Consider the following 14352-nt stretch of genomic DNA (forward strand, 5'->3'; position numbering starts at 1 on the left):
CGGCTTTCATCGTCATTGTTGGATGTGCTGACAAGCATCCATGCGACGTGTCTTCGTTTCCATGAGACATTGCTTAACGTCTCGTTCTGCGATCTTGGACTAACTACACGTGGCTAGACGATCATCTTTCAGCCTAGACAACAGCTCATGCCTTCTTCCAAAATGCACGACCTTCCCACCGACACTCAAAGTCGCACCGCCCCAAAACAGTATCGCCATCGGCACATGCGACTCGAATCATGCGGTCAGCTGTTCCCTGTCAACCAGGGTATGTTGGCTGCTCTCCCATGTTCCCTTTCCCCGCAGCAAGCTGTCACTCGTCGCAGAGACAATCAATGCACCGCACGCTGCATGCAGGTCCGTATCCTGTTCACGAGCTCACCTTAATGGCTAGCGTGCAAATAAGAAGGGAGCTCGACGTCGCGTTCGCGCATGTATCCCAGCTAAAAACTGAGGTCCCCTTTTTGCACCTCAGAGGTAAGAGAAAGGCGGGGTGTGAGTGGATGTGGTGAGGAGCAGAGGGCGTGGATTGACCGGACCGAGTGACAGCCCGTTGAAGATTGGGAAAGGTTTCGCTGACGGTGTTAGGTTGAAAGGAAGATGCTGATGATGATTATAAAACTGAGAGAGGATGAGAGGATAATGATCAAATAGGACTATACCGACTTCTTTGCGGACGGGATCCGATACGACTGGAGGCCCCAAGCAAATGGCAGCTACCGCATGCGGAAGCAGGTGGACCAAGTACCAGGATCTTGCTTCCCAGCGACCACACAGCGTGCGGCGAGAACATGCTTGCCCCTCTTTACTTGCATCCGATACGCCGCTGAAGGTGAGGAGAAAGGCGAGCGACTGTCGGTGCCTGCGCCGAGGAGCGTCGTATTGTCGACAAGGCAAGGATAAAAAGATATAGCTTGCATGCAGCTCGTCTTCCTTTTTCTTGTAGCTTGTGAAACCATCAGTAGAACTTCTCCGACCAGGCATCTTCGAGCTCATTCACATCTCCCACAGTTTTCCGAAAAGTATAAAGAACTCAAAATGAAGGCCCTCATTTTCGCAGGCGTGGGCAAGTACAAAGTCGTTGACAAGGAGATCCCCAAAATCGTCGATGGCACGGATGCTATTGTCAAGATGCAGCGCACCACAATCTGTGGTTCGGACCTACACATTCTGCAAGGTCATGTCCCGACCGTGACCGATGGCCGCACACTGGGCCACGAAGGTATCGCAGTGATTGAAGAGGCAGGAGCCGAGGTGAAGAACTTCAAGAAGGGAGATCGGGTATTGATCAGATGCATCACCTGTTGTGGAAGTTGCCAGTTCTGCAAGAGAAGGTAAGGTTGCGATGGCGGTTCTTGAGTCACGAGGTAGAAGTTGTCGCTGACATATGTTCTGCTGCAGCATGGCCGATTCTTGTCGAAAGGCAGGATGGATCTTAGGCCATACCCACGACGGGACGCAGGCGGAATACGTCAGAATTCGATACGCGGACACGTCCCTCTACAATGTCCCCTCAGGTGTCGATGATCGGACGTTGTTGTCTTTCAGCGATATTTTGCCAACAGGATTGGAGGTTGGTGTCCTTCGCGGAAAGGTCACGCCCGGATGTACAGTGGCCATCGTCGGTGCAGGTAAGGATTCGGGTTTTTCCGCTTGCTAAGCTTGCCATTGATTGTGTTTGTAGGCCCTGTCGGTCTGTCAGCTGGCTTGACGGCCCAACTCTACGCACCTCGCAAGCTAGTCTTCTTCGATATGGACGACTATCGTTTGTCTGTCGCCAAAAAGATGGGCGCTACACACGTTTACAATGTCAAGAATCTCCAAGGCTCTGTTCGCGAGCTTGCGGCTGAGCACTTTGATGAGGTTGACGGCTTTGACGTCGTGATGGAAGCTGTGGGCATTCCTGCCACATTCAATATGTGCGAAGATCTCGTCGGTCTGGGTGGCCACATCGCGAACATTGGGGTTCATGGAAAGAAGGTGGACTTGCACATCGAGAAGCTTTGGATCCGAAGCACAACCATTTCGATGGCTCTTGTCTCTGCGCATACCATCCCGACCTTGCTTGACCTTGCTGCCGCTGGAAAGATTGATGCCAGCGCCATGGTGACGCATGGTGAGTTGGTTCTTGTCGTTCTCGCGATGGATGCTCATGCTGACCTCACCCACAGACTTCAAGTTCAAGGATATCGAGAAGGCTTATGATCACTTTTCTCGTGCTGGAGAGACGAAATCCCTCAAGGTCAGCATTGAATTCTAAATTCGTCAGTCCGTGTTCTCCGTGTCCCATTTGGAGTTCAACTGCCGAGATGTGTACATAGTCGGAGGTATCCATTGCACTGCCGAAGAATTGGGCTTGAACATTGTCGTCATGTGAAACTCTCCAGTCGTGTCGCTCGCGTGTGTGTGCCTTGATTAGTGCTTTGACTTCTGTGACAGGAGAATTTGCTCCGGCATGAACCATGCGATGAATAAAGTGCTGCGGCACGCCAGGATGGTGGGCCTGCCGAGCGCTGTCGGATGGTCTTGGCGGGTGGGTGTTGCTCGTGGCACCAGGGACTCGCCGTCAGACTGCGTCAGTCGAAGATCGTGATCGGTCAGCATGTGCGAGAGCAAGAGCAGGACGATGTATTCGTTCGTCGGTGGTTTGTGCCAAGTCGTGATCGGCGCAGTGCGGCGCATTCTACATTAGTGCAGATCCGCTAAGTTAGCATCTCCACACCTCCTCCTCCACGACGACAACAACTCCCACCGCGAAGCCACCGTCACTTCCGCTGGGAACGCCGCGATGTAGCGCACAGCAGACCGGAAACAGGTGCCGGTGGCGGAGGCGCCGAGCAGAACGCGTAAGTGGACAGTGCAGCAGCAACAACACCTCCTGCGCGACTCGTAACGCCCGCCTGTCGTTCGCCGGCATGAATAATCTCAGAATGTTCGAGCGCGAGTTCGAGAACCGCTCCGATTGCTGCAGTTTCATACCGGCGATCCCCCGGCGCAGGCGTGCATGGGTTCTCCAGGCCTGATGCCTCGGGATCCGGAGAACAGCCATTGATGAGCGCATCGCAATGCGAGGGCAACGAGCAGACTTCGCCCAAGTGACGAGGACCCGGTCCCAGCGATCGTCCGGACTGCTGCTGGGTCTGCAAAATCGTTCACTGTCTTGCTCCGCCCATTTGGCCTCACCTCTCCAGATCTCACTTCTTCCGCGCTGATGAGGATCGGCTCCGTGCCATCTCGACTTGCCACCTTGCGGAATGGGAAGCACCCAGGTCTACCACGATCAGCCGTACCTGATTGAGGTCTGGGTGCTCTTCGGCGTCGGTGTGCTCGTATTCCTTGCTCGGTTCATTGTTCGGATTCGTACTGTGGGCATCCGGCAGTTCGCAGGCGACGACTACATGGCCATTCTCGTGCTGGCATGCTACACCGCTGATGCGGCTACTGTGAGTGTGGTGGTGGTTTTCCGACGTATGGGCAAAGGCTGACGACGGTGCAGGTGACCATCGCGTGCGAGTCCTTTCGAATCCCGGCGAAACGATGCCATCGAAGCTAATCGACTTGCAGACCGAGAAGGCACAAATGTGGACTATACCGCAGAACAGGTTGAGAAACTTACTCCGTCACAAATCAAAAGTGTCGAATATGGCTCAAAAATGCGTAAGTGGAATAAGTGGGAACATTCAGCAAGATTTGTGCCTTGCAGCTCCGCTATGGACTGGTTGCCCAGCGGGCCAGGACATGGGCATCTTCTAACTGGTTGATACAGAATTACTTGCCTGGTTTACATATACTGCTCTGAGTAAGTACTCTCTGAAGGCGTCAGTGCGGAAGCGTCATTGCACGAGCCTTCGCATCATCGACCCATTCTGCAGGCTTTTGCATGGACATTCGCTTACCTCTTACCTGTTGCTTTTAGTGTGAGAGATAGATCTCTGTCTGCGAAGCCCGAACTGACAATTACCACGTAGATGGGGACTCAAGGCTTGCATGCTGTTCTTCTTCCACAGGATTACGTTCGGCTTACCACAAGAACGATACGTGAAAGCACTTGGCGTAGCCTGCGGCCTCACATACCTGGCGATGTTCCTCACGATCATGCTGAGCTGTCGACCACTTCGCTTAAATTGGCAAGTCAGGCCAAAGCCGCCCGATCATTGCGAAGTCCGGATACAGAACTTCTACGTTTGCACCGTCCTCAACGTGATCACAGACGCCGCCTTGCTGGCGGTTCCCATACCTCTCTTGTGGAAATTGAAAATTCCGCTCCGTAAGAAAATCACTATAGGGCTATTACTTTCTTCTGGAATCTTTGTCATCACAGCTGCTCTCACACGGATTGTGATGACCTTGAAAGCCAACCCCTCGGCGACAGTCATCAACCGGTGGGGAGTGCGAGAGACAATAGCAGGAATCATTGCAGTGAATGCGCCAATTCTGCAACCAATGTGCAAGAAATCGTTCTACAGGAAAGGCTTCCGAACATCCAATGGCTCATCAAATCCTGTACAGCCGCAGACTGATGAGGGAGGGTCGGGTTCACGAGACAAGTCAAGCGGTATCAAAAGCAACGCCGATTCAACATTGAGCAAATCAGCTCACAAGCCGGCAGCAACAGAGCTAAGTCCGGCCGTTGGACCCAAAGTCAACAAACGAACGACAATTGCCCTGCCGCCAGCAGTCCTAAGCAGACCGCCGGCGGTTATGACCCCAATAGCAGCCGAGCTGCGAGAAATTGAGCGCATAGACACTCGGCTTGACGAGACTCCAAGACGAGAAATCATCACTGGGCAAGACCACTCCTTCGAGAACGGCGACTACTTCGGGGTCATAGACATTGAGCATGGTGCTCGTCCATCACCACCAGACCCCATCGAAATCATTGAGGGAGAACGTTATCGCGTGGCATCCATATTCCCACCAGCGATAGAACTGGAGCCTCCGCCACCACCAATTTCACGAAGATGGTCAGAGTCGGTTAGAGTGTCGCGACTTTCCACACAGTGGCGCCATCTGACTCGGTCGGTGAGCTTACCATGGACTGAGCAACAATCTAGAGAGCATTCGGGTCAACAATAGTTGTGTTTGTCTCTTGGATTTGTGGGCGGCGTGAACTCTGGTTACGATGCAGGATACCCTACTGTTAATGAATGATGGCATTTCAGCGGCAACTTTTACTCGATCGAGATTGGTGGTGGCATTATGGAGCTGGTCTAAAATCATTTCATTGGAGGATCCTAGAGTATGTACGAGTATACATTTTCTACACGTTGCGTTGCATCGAACACTTTTGTTTCTGTTTTCATCACGAAATGATACTTTCACCTATGCACGCGTCTTCTGAATATGATCAATGGCCTCGAGGAGATATCCAACAAAGACCTTTGGGTTCTCGGTCTGCAAACACCATTAGTAAGTACGCCACAACGGGGTTGACAGCACTCGAAGGACTTACCGCAGGGAAATGTCCAAGTCCTTTCATCGCCTGATGTTTGCCGCCGGTAATCTTATCGCATGTAGCCTGAGACATCGCAGGTGTGTTGCTCCAGTCTACCAAAGTGAGCTTAGGTTCAACGCACTGATGAAGTAGAATGGACTCACCATATTCACCCGTCAACATATAAACAGGACAAGCCTTGGTATCGATATCCTTCATCCTCGAACGTCCGTCCTGTCAACAGCAGTCAGTGGAAGGCAGCGTGATATCAGAGACGAGAGAAGTCATTTCACTTACCCATCCACCAAAATAGAAGTCTAAATCTCCGTGGAAGATACCATACGCTTGTGCGGAATACAAATGCCAGATGAGCTAGAATTGAACATCAGCGACAATCACCCCCACTCGACGTGAACAACATACCTGTCGATTCTTCAACGGAGCCGTCGGACTCATCATGCCATAAATCCACTCGGGATTGTATAAAGCCTGGTTGACATGCGGAGACTGATCGTGCCAACTCCGTTCCATGTTCAAATAATCCGAGCCTTGCAGAGGGATTGTTCCAACACATCCGACTTCCTTGTAGCGGATTGCGCAAGCGAGAGAGATTTGGCCTGCCATGGAGGCACCGCAGACGATGGGTTTGTTGAGACCGAGTTTCTTGATGAGGGCCGCGATGCAGCCGACGTAGGAATCTTCGGTGTTGGTGTGGTTGCCTGGGTGGAAGGTGGAGTAGGGGAAGCTGCGGCCGTGGGCCTGGACATGGCGTAGGTTAGCGATATTTAGATAGAGAAAGGTATGTCCTGTTTCCTTCTGTGGCGACTTACCGGCAGATCGAATGCTGTCATGCGACATTTCTTCCTCATTCTTTCGTCGTTTAGTACGCCATGATATTGACGACCGTCGGAGCCAGCGGTATGCAAAAAGACGATATCCTGATCGCCTTCGCCAGACTGTTCGTAGAAGACCTTGCAGCGGCCCCAGATCGGGATGTTGTCGAGATATACATATCGACCAACGATGTGATCGACATCAGTCTCAGGCTCTTTATCAGCTGGTGTGACACCACTGTGTGCATCGTGGACGAGCTCGACTAGATTCAAGTAACAAAGTGGTCAGCATGGATCCCAACATTGCACTTCCCATCGAGGCATTATACTTACGAACTCTGCGCCAGATATGAGTCCACCTCGCAAATTCCGTCTGATCGCCTTCAATTGAGATTCCCTCTTGCTTAATATTCATACCAAACATTCCCTATCGGTCCAGGTAGTCAGCTCTCACATATCACTTTACTACGTTCACCAAATTCAAGCCTACCCAGAAAGACTGATAAGGCATAACAGGAGTCTGCTTCATAAACTCCTGCCATTGTTCCGGTAGCGCACTAATAGCAAAAGCACAATTCTTCGTCGTACCGCCCTTGATGTCAACTTTTCCATTCTGGACTGTTACCACAATGGCATTGTCCGAGCCAGCAGCTTTAATGCCAAAAGTTGCAGGTTGAGTGATAGCGTTCGTCGTAGCGAAAGATTTCAGCTCGCCATCGGTTTCAGCAGCTTTGTTGGCTTTGGAGATGGCTGTTGAGAGGACAGAGGGGAGATCAGACCAGGCGTGAGCCATGGTTTCGTTGTTGTTGTTGATGTTGCTATTGTTTGAAGAGGAGGAGGAATTAGTCTTCTGTTTTTTGGAAGCTCGAGGAGGCATTTTTGGAAGCGGGATCAACAAGTACGACTTTATAGATGTCGTGTAACCACCACAGTCAATGTTCTGGTTGGTCAAAGAAACAAGAGAGGTACAGTATTCCAATGGAAATAAGAAAAAGACCTTGCAGATGTCAAGGAGGAGGCAGCATGCAAAACAACTCCTCTTTTCTGAGGCTCCCACGTCGTCAGCTCCGCTGCAACATGGACGTCTCTTCTGACCTGCTATTCGCTACGGTATGAACTTCTTGAGGTACGAGCATGTTTAACATGGAAAGGAGCATGCATCTCCACGTATTGTGGTGCGGGGAATGAAGCTTGAATTGCCTACTGTGCTCTTCATCAGCAAAGACAAAACTGTTGGTTGGCTCCAAGGAAGCAACGGTAGCAGGTTGTTTCTGCTTGCCCGCATGCAGGATTCAATCTTGTATTTGTGAGAGCTGGGGAGATCGCGGTTGACCGGAGGATGGGATGGGATGGGGCTCTAGACTTTGTCATCTTCTTTTATTATTCCCGCTGTACCCGGACTGTCAGTCGAGGTTGGAGAGGGGCGAGGTCGGAGACGTTGGTGGATGACATAGTGGGCCGCATCATTGGAGCCCCGCGCGAGCTCGGCTTATAGTAGACACACCACAACACAACAAAGTAGTGACGCAGAAGAGGTCCAGACACTGCACTCTTACATCTGAGGCTGTTCTTGTATTCTCTTGTCGATCCAGTCACAATTTGCCAAATTGCATCACAATCGACAGAATATCCTCCCTACAGCAGCAACAATGGCACCAAACCTTCCTTTCAAGGTATTCAATGTGAAGTAGAGTTTCAAGCAATATCGGGCTCTGATAAGTTTCTAGTTGAACAATCCAGAATTGTTTCGCGACCAGGCGCTCTCTGGCGGCAGCTGGATTGAGGCCAAGTCTGGCAAGCGATTCGATGTTTACGGTATGAGGCATTGCTGCAGAGACATGATCTCTCACTGACAGGAAGACAGATCCCGGTAATGGAAAGGTATGGGCAACAGCTCCAGACTGTGGACCAGACGATGCGGATGCGGCAGTTACTGCTGCCCACGAGGCATTCCAAGAATACCGCAAAGTCAACCCCAAGATCCGAGCACAATGCTTGTTGAAGTGGGACCAACTCATTCGCGAGAACCGAGACGACTTGGCCCAGATCGTGACACACGAGACCGGAAAGCCATTGTTTGAATCACAAGGCGAGCTCGACTATGCTCTGGGATTCACATGGTGGTTTGCGGGTGAGGCGGAGCGTGTGCAAGGCACAGTCCAGATACCCTCAGCACCAAACAGGCGTGTTTTCACTATCAAGCAGCCAATTGGTGTTGCGGTGGCTCTCGTGCCATGGAACTTCCCAATTGCCATGATCCTGCGAAAGGCTGGTGCTGCTCTGGCTGCTGGCTGCACAATGATCGTCAAGCCATCTCCAGAGACACCCTTTTCCGTGGCGGCATTGGCACACCTCGCAGAGAAGGCTGGCTTCCCTAAGGGCGTGTTCTCCGTTCTCCAGACCAGTCTCGACACCACCCCAGCCCTCAGCGAAGCCCTTTGCCGACATCCGCTCGTCAAGAAAGTCACCTTCACTGGCAGCACCAGAGTCGGCAAGCTGGTCGCGAAGATCTGTTCCGATGGCTTGAAGAAGTGCACCCTCGAGCTCGGCGGCAACTGTCCATTCCTCGTCTTCGACGATGCAGACCTAGAAGCAGCTGCCACACGTAAGTCATTCTCAACCTCATCTTCAAACCCTTCTAACACATACCTAGAACTCATGGCCCTCAAATGGCGCCACGCCGGCCAAGCCTGCATCACCGCAAATCGCGTCTACGTGCAATCCGGCGTCTACGATAAATTCGCCGACATCCTCGCCCGCAAAACCAAAGAACTTGTCGTCGGCCACGGCGCAGACTCCAAAACCACAATGGGCCCCGTCACAACCGAACGCAGTCTCGATAAAGCCCTCGCTCAAGTCGACGACGCCACAAAGCAAGGCGGAAAAATCATCCTCGGAGGCAAGAAGCTCCAAGGCACATCAGGCTACGATGGATATTTCTTCGAGCCCACCATCATCACCGGCGGTAAAGAGGGTATGCTCATCGCGCAAGAGGAGACCTTTGCGCCTGTGATGGCTTTGTTCCAGTTTGAGACAGAGGAGGAGGCGGTGAAGAAGGCGAATGATACGAGTATGGGGCTCGCGAGCTACTTCTTCACTAAGAATATTGACCGGACATGGCGGTTGTTGGAGAACCTCGAGGCGGGCATGATTGGTATGAATACTGGTAACTCTTCTGCTGCTGAGACGCCGTTTGGTGGTATTAAGGAGTCTGGTTATGGTAAAGAGTCGGGTAAGGATGTTGCTGTTGCGGAGTATATGGTAAGTTCTTCTTCGGTGTTTGGGGTGGTTTTGAAGAAAACCTGCTAATATTCCTCGCGCAGATCACGAAGACGGGTACTCTCACGATCGATGGACAGTACTAGAGGTAGTCTAAGCAAAGGAAAGAAGGAGCTGTGATGGTGATGCAGCGTGCCGGAAAGCGAAGTGCACTAACGGAAGCAACCACGTGACATGAGTATCTAGCCAGCATTGTTGTACGCACATAGACGAAGCGAAAGTAACAGAATAACGACTCAATCAGTTGAAGATTCCCTTGAGTAATCATGCTGCCAATGAAGTGGAGAACGCTTTGATGGGTATATGTATCTGCACAGCAAAATCGAAGTGGTGAATTGACTCAACTGGAGTAATCAAACAAGATCTCTTACAAATCCAGGCCCTTAGCCAACGCCAAAACTCCATGCTCAACAAGCTATGATGACCGTCGTTAATCATAAATCAGGATCTGGATCTGACACAACTTGTTCTTCAATAAACCTCTCCTCTGACAGAGCACTGTTCTGGTTTCTTCCTCACTCTCCCAACTGCTGATCCACCTTCTCCCACGTAATACTCCCAACACTGCTCGCCAACCTCTCATCATCAGACGAAGATACATTTCCCAGCTCTTTTCTTCCTCCGCTAGCATTTTTGGAAGTCCCCTTCCTCGCTGTCGAAGGAGCCATCATCCAACCTACCAACCCACTCGGCATGAACTTCCCAATAATATGATATGTCCAGCTCCCTCTCCCCACAAAAACTTCTTTCTTTGCCCTCTTCGCAACCAACTGATCAAAGACTGCGTCGTGTAGCTGTCGCAAAGGCGTAGGCTTGAACCTTGAAGTCGAATGAACGCCTTCGCGTTTTTGTCGCGCGGTCACGGCGGGGATGTCGATGTTGCCGAGTTTGAAATGGGATACCTGAACCCCTGAGGGCTTTGTTTCGGTGGAGAGGGTGCGGAGGAACGATTCGAGGGCATGGTAGGTTGTTGTTTCGGGCGAGTGGAGCGGGAGTTGTAGAGATGGTGTCACGGAAGGTGTGAGGAGAAGAATCTTGGAGCCGGGTTGTAGGATGGGGAGGAAGAGTTGAGTTGTGGTGATTGGGTTGAGGAGTCTCGTGTTGAGCGCATCAGACCAGTCTGAGGGACGAATGTCGGCAATGGGGAGAGGCGGAGATGAAGAGGTATCGGGGACGAGGATGAGGCCTCTCAGATGCAGTTTGTGAGGTTCGGCGTGATCGAAGGCGCGATGTTCGTGTGATAGCATATGGCGGAAGCGGTCCAGAGAGTCCTGGTGTGTGATATATGGATCATCTTCGCCCGGGTGAATAGACAGTATGTGGAGATCCGAACGCGACTGAGAGCGGATGTAGTGCTCGTCTTCGGGCGTATTGGTCACAACGTAGACAACGAAGCCACGGCGCTCGAGGTCGAGGTAGAGAGCGCTTGTCAAAGGGTTGGCGACTGCTCCTGCAACCACAACAACATCTGTTCGAGCACCGCTAGGTGACTTTCTCGCGCGTCGTTTGCGTTTCATGTCCTGGCTCTTGATGTACACCACGGCGCTGATAGAACCAGTGACGAGAAAGGCCACGGCTGCAGCGGTCAGGGCTTTGTTCCGGAGTACCCATCGTTCTATCGACTGGTATGTGGTAGGCGGAGGTAATCGTTTTGGTGGTGTTGGCGGTCGTTGGTGAGAGAAGCTTTCGCGAAGCTGGCCCGCGACTTGGTCGAAATGGCGCTCGATGCTCGCGGTGATTTCGTCAAACTGCCGCTGTGCATACTGCACAAGATGTTGTGCGTCTGTCATGATGGTATGTTGTACAAGAGGAGAAGTTTGGTGATGGAGGAACGAGATGCAGATGGAGCTGGCGACTAGCGATGATGACGCGGGGTGAAACAGGCTTTCGTTCGGCTGAAGTGAATGAGTGGTCTATAGACTGCATACAAATAGCTTAGATTGAAGTGTGCAAGCTGCTCGCTCTTCTACTCTTCGCCGACTTGGATTGTAGCGAATTAGTGAGATCTGAATGGGCGCACCAGCAATCTTCGTCTCGTCGTTGCATTTCGCTACATTCGTTGCTGCTAGCCGCCGGTACCGTACTGCCTCATTGCACGATGGAATCATGCTGTCCCTTCTGTCCTGATTATAGCTATCGTCATCCTCGATACTCGCAACTGCAACTACAGATTTCTGCAGCGTCCGTTGCATACTCTGAAAAGGACCGTACATTTCAGAAGTCCCAAAGTCGCGTTGAAAACAAGGTGATTGCTCATTTCCAGAAACTCCACGAGGCATTTGCTGCCATAATGCATGCGTGCCTCTCTTTCTGTCGTCCAATGCCAATGTGTCCCGTTAACGGAATAAAAAAGTCCAACGCCCTTGAGGGTATCCAGTAATTCTGACACGGCCGTTATTGCTTCGAACGCTGCATCGAGAAAGAGGATATCCTCCAAAAGCAAAGTTGCAACGCCTCGCCCCAGTGTTGTATGCTATTTCGTGCTCATTTCAGGCGCCAGCGCCAGCGCCTTTTCCTCCCTGCATGCAAGTTCATGTCAGAGGCCGCTTCAAATCAAAATCGTTCCCTTGTCGCAAAGATTTCTGGAAGGATGTCCGGATCTGGCGCGCTGTACTCCTTGATCACGCTGAATTCTCTTTCGAATAATCGCAAACAAGCTCGATGTTCAACACAATGCCCTCTCCGGCTCTTTTAAAGCATTGGCGACACCCACATCAAGCAGACACAAACGCAGCAATCAGGGTCTGCTCTCCAGGTGTCCTCGTGCTCAGAAATATCCATTTCTGCGGCTCGTCAAAGGCAAACTCTACTTGGGCCCCTTCTTTCTGAGCGGCAGCCTCAACTTGAACTGCTCACTCAGCCCTCCTTGCCCGCCGAACCCTCTCCTAGCAGCTTCTTGTAGCAAGTACATCCTCCTCGCCAGGATCTTCTCGTCCAGGTACAACTCAAAATCCAAGAGGAAGCACATTGCAATCTCCAAGTTCATCATCTGAGTGTTGCTGATGCCGCCCATTTTCGAAACCCGCTCTTGCGACCATTTGTTATCTTCCAGACTCTTTGCTGCGACGCGTATGGCAGTGAGGGCAAGTCGGTGGATAGTCCTGGTCGTTGCCGGAACAACGAGATCGGAAACGCAGAGTTGGTGGATGTAGGCTACAGCGCCGAGGTAGACGCCTGGAGAATGCGGACAGTACTGGTGAAAGCGTTTGAGGTATTGGCCAATGGTGAATGGGGGAGCGGTTTTGGAGAAGAAGCGCCTTGCTATGGCTTGGTGCTGTATCGATATGTCTTCCACGCCCGTACCAACGACTACAGTGATGGGTTCATGAGGATGAGCTTCGGGGCTTCCGATCTCAAGTTTCGGAAGATTCTGCGAGGATGATGTTCGAGGAAGGGTGCTACTCGGCTTTCGCTGGTGTCGTATTCGACCGAAAGGGCCTGGCGTTCCTGGACGAGAGACGGGTGGAGTGGGTGGAACATCGCCGGTAGTGTTTGAGAGAGAGTCGAGGGCATCAATCAGCATTTGTAGTGCTGCTATGGCACTGATTCTGTTGATATCCCATGCTTCGCTCTCGAGACGCAGTGGCTCGTCGGACTTGGGCGAGTTGGAGGGGTTGATGGGAGCGGCGGCACCTTCGTCGTGCACGTTTGGGTCCGGTGGAGGCGGTGGTGAGCCTACTGTGTCAGGCTCAACAGTGGCATTGGGTTCGGAGTGGCCATCATGCATGGCGTGAAGGCTGTGCTAGGGCACGCCAGTATATGCTGCCGTGGGAGGGAAGTTGACTCGGCGCAGCGGGGATGGCTTGAGCGGAAGGACGTCAAGCGGGCATCGGGCGTTGCTGGTCGTTGCTGCCGTGTGCACGATGCAGCGGGGTGGTGCTCAGTCGGGCGGAGGGCAGTGGCAGCGGACAGAGGTGAATTTAGCCAGCGCGACAGGTCGTCGTCGAGGCATGTGGACGAGAGAGCAGGCAGAGCTGGCGGCGGACATGCACTCACACGGCCGCGCTGCTGTCCCGCTGGACGATGGCAGAAATGAGGGTCTAGCTTCTGCACTTTCCGCGCATCACATGCGCAGGCATGCCGGCCTAGCGCTCGGCTTTGTCTCCTGCCCTGGTCTGCACCTGCTGCTGTTCCTCGCTGTTCCGACTGCCGACTTGGGCTGCGGCCACGTCTACGGCCTTCATCTCCCACGCCGCACCTCACGACTGGTGCCAGCGTTGTCGTCGCGTTCTCCAGTGTTCTCTTCCCCCCAAACACATGTCTCTCCTGCCCAGCCACAATCGACCATTTTGAGCTTCGTGCATATTGCAGGCATGCGCATCCTAGCAGCACGGCAGCGACACAGATCGTGCATGCGGGGCGAGGTGGAAGCATCGCCTGATTCCAGAACTCATGCACGTCAGCCTGTACCTCTCGGCTGAAGTGCTGCCAGCGAGATTAGGGCGCATCACTTTCCTCCGTATACCTTGCCTGCGAATAGGGCGCGTGGAGAATATATCAAAGCCCTTCAAGGCACGAGACCGATCACTCGTCGTAACCGAAGCCTGGCACCTCACGCAGGCTCAATGACTAGGCTATGCTGCTCCTGGCCTGCAAAGCAGCACGCAACGGCATAAGCGAAGAGGATCAGGAAAGGTCAGAACGGTAGAACATCGCGGTGGACCAGATCCACCAAATCAACGAAACGAAGGTGCCCGGCCTCCTCTCCGAAGCTCTTTCCCAATTTGCGCGATAAGACCAAGCACAACTTGAGGAAGTTGCAAGCATGCAATGCCTGAAACAAGTCAATGAAAGTTACCCGGCCGA

At 52.4% G+C, this 14352-nt stretch overlaps 6 protein-coding genes across 6 annotated transcripts; 3 read left to right on the forward strand and 3 right to left on the reverse strand.

Annotated features, from left to right (window-relative positions):
- Positions 1 to 1038: 1038 nt before the first annotated feature.
- CKM354_000721000 (uncharacterized protein) lies at positions 1039 to 2260 on the forward strand (the record flags this gene model as incomplete). Its single annotated transcript, XM_044802553.1, has 4 exons — positions 1039 to 1334; positions 1402 to 1631; positions 1685 to 2116; positions 2172 to 2260. 4 exons carry the CDS (start codon positions 1039 to 1041, stop codon positions 2258 to 2260), a joined length of 1047 nt encoding a protein of 348 aa, XP_044658488.1.
- A 994-nt stretch (positions 2261 to 3254) lies between these two features.
- On the forward strand, positions 3255 to 5076 carry CKM354_000721100 (uncharacterized protein; the record flags this gene model as incomplete). Its single annotated transcript, XM_044802554.1, has 4 exons — positions 3255 to 3468; positions 3565 to 3657; positions 3767 to 3803; positions 3969 to 5076. 4 exons carry the CDS (start codon positions 3255 to 3257, stop codon positions 5074 to 5076), a joined length of 1452 nt encoding a protein of 483 aa, XP_044658489.1.
- A 246-nt stretch (positions 5077 to 5322) lies between these two features.
- CKM354_000721200 (uncharacterized protein) lies at positions 5323 to 7060 on the reverse strand (the record flags this gene model as incomplete). The annotated part of the gene is made up of 8 exons (XM_044802555.1): positions 5323 to 5394; positions 5453 to 5547; positions 5599 to 5668; positions 5732 to 5806; positions 5858 to 6193; positions 6265 to 6530; positions 6601 to 6694; positions 6758 to 7060. The coding sequence occupies 8 exons, from the start codon at positions 7058 to 7060 to the stop codon at positions 5323 to 5325; spliced, it is 1311 nt and encodes a 436-aa protein (XP_044658490.1).
- An 856-nt stretch (positions 7061 to 7916) lies between these two features.
- Positions 7917 to 9632, forward strand: CKM354_000721300 (uncharacterized protein; the record flags this gene model as incomplete). The annotated part of the gene is made up of 5 exons (XM_044802556.1): positions 7917 to 7940; positions 7995 to 8082; positions 8132 to 8872; positions 8921 to 9528; positions 9591 to 9632. 5 exons carry the CDS (start codon positions 7917 to 7919, stop codon positions 9630 to 9632), a joined length of 1503 nt encoding a protein of 500 aa, XP_044658491.1.
- A 429-nt stretch (positions 9633 to 10061) lies between these two features.
- CKM354_000721400 (uncharacterized protein) lies at positions 10062 to 11336 on the reverse strand (the record flags this gene model as incomplete). The annotated part of the gene is made up of 1 exon (XM_044802557.1): positions 10062 to 11336. One exon carries the CDS (start codon positions 11334 to 11336, stop codon positions 10062 to 10064), a length of 1275 nt encoding a protein of 424 aa, XP_044658492.1.
- A 1016-nt stretch (positions 11337 to 12352) lies between these two features.
- On the reverse strand, positions 12353 to 13273 carry CKM354_000721500 (uncharacterized protein; the record flags this gene model as incomplete). The annotated part of the gene is made up of 1 exon (XM_044802558.1): positions 12353 to 13273. One exon carries the CDS (start codon positions 13271 to 13273, stop codon positions 12353 to 12355), a length of 921 nt encoding a protein of 306 aa, XP_044658493.1.
- Between the last annotated feature and the right edge of the window lie 1079 nt (positions 13274 to 14352).

This window comes from Cercospora kikuchii (assembly GCF_019650295.1).
Source record: "Cercospora kikuchii DNA, contig_00004, whole genome shotgun sequence".
Lineage (NCBI taxonomy): Eukaryota > Fungi > Ascomycota > Dothideomycetes > Mycosphaerellales > Mycosphaerellaceae > Cercospora > Cercospora kikuchii.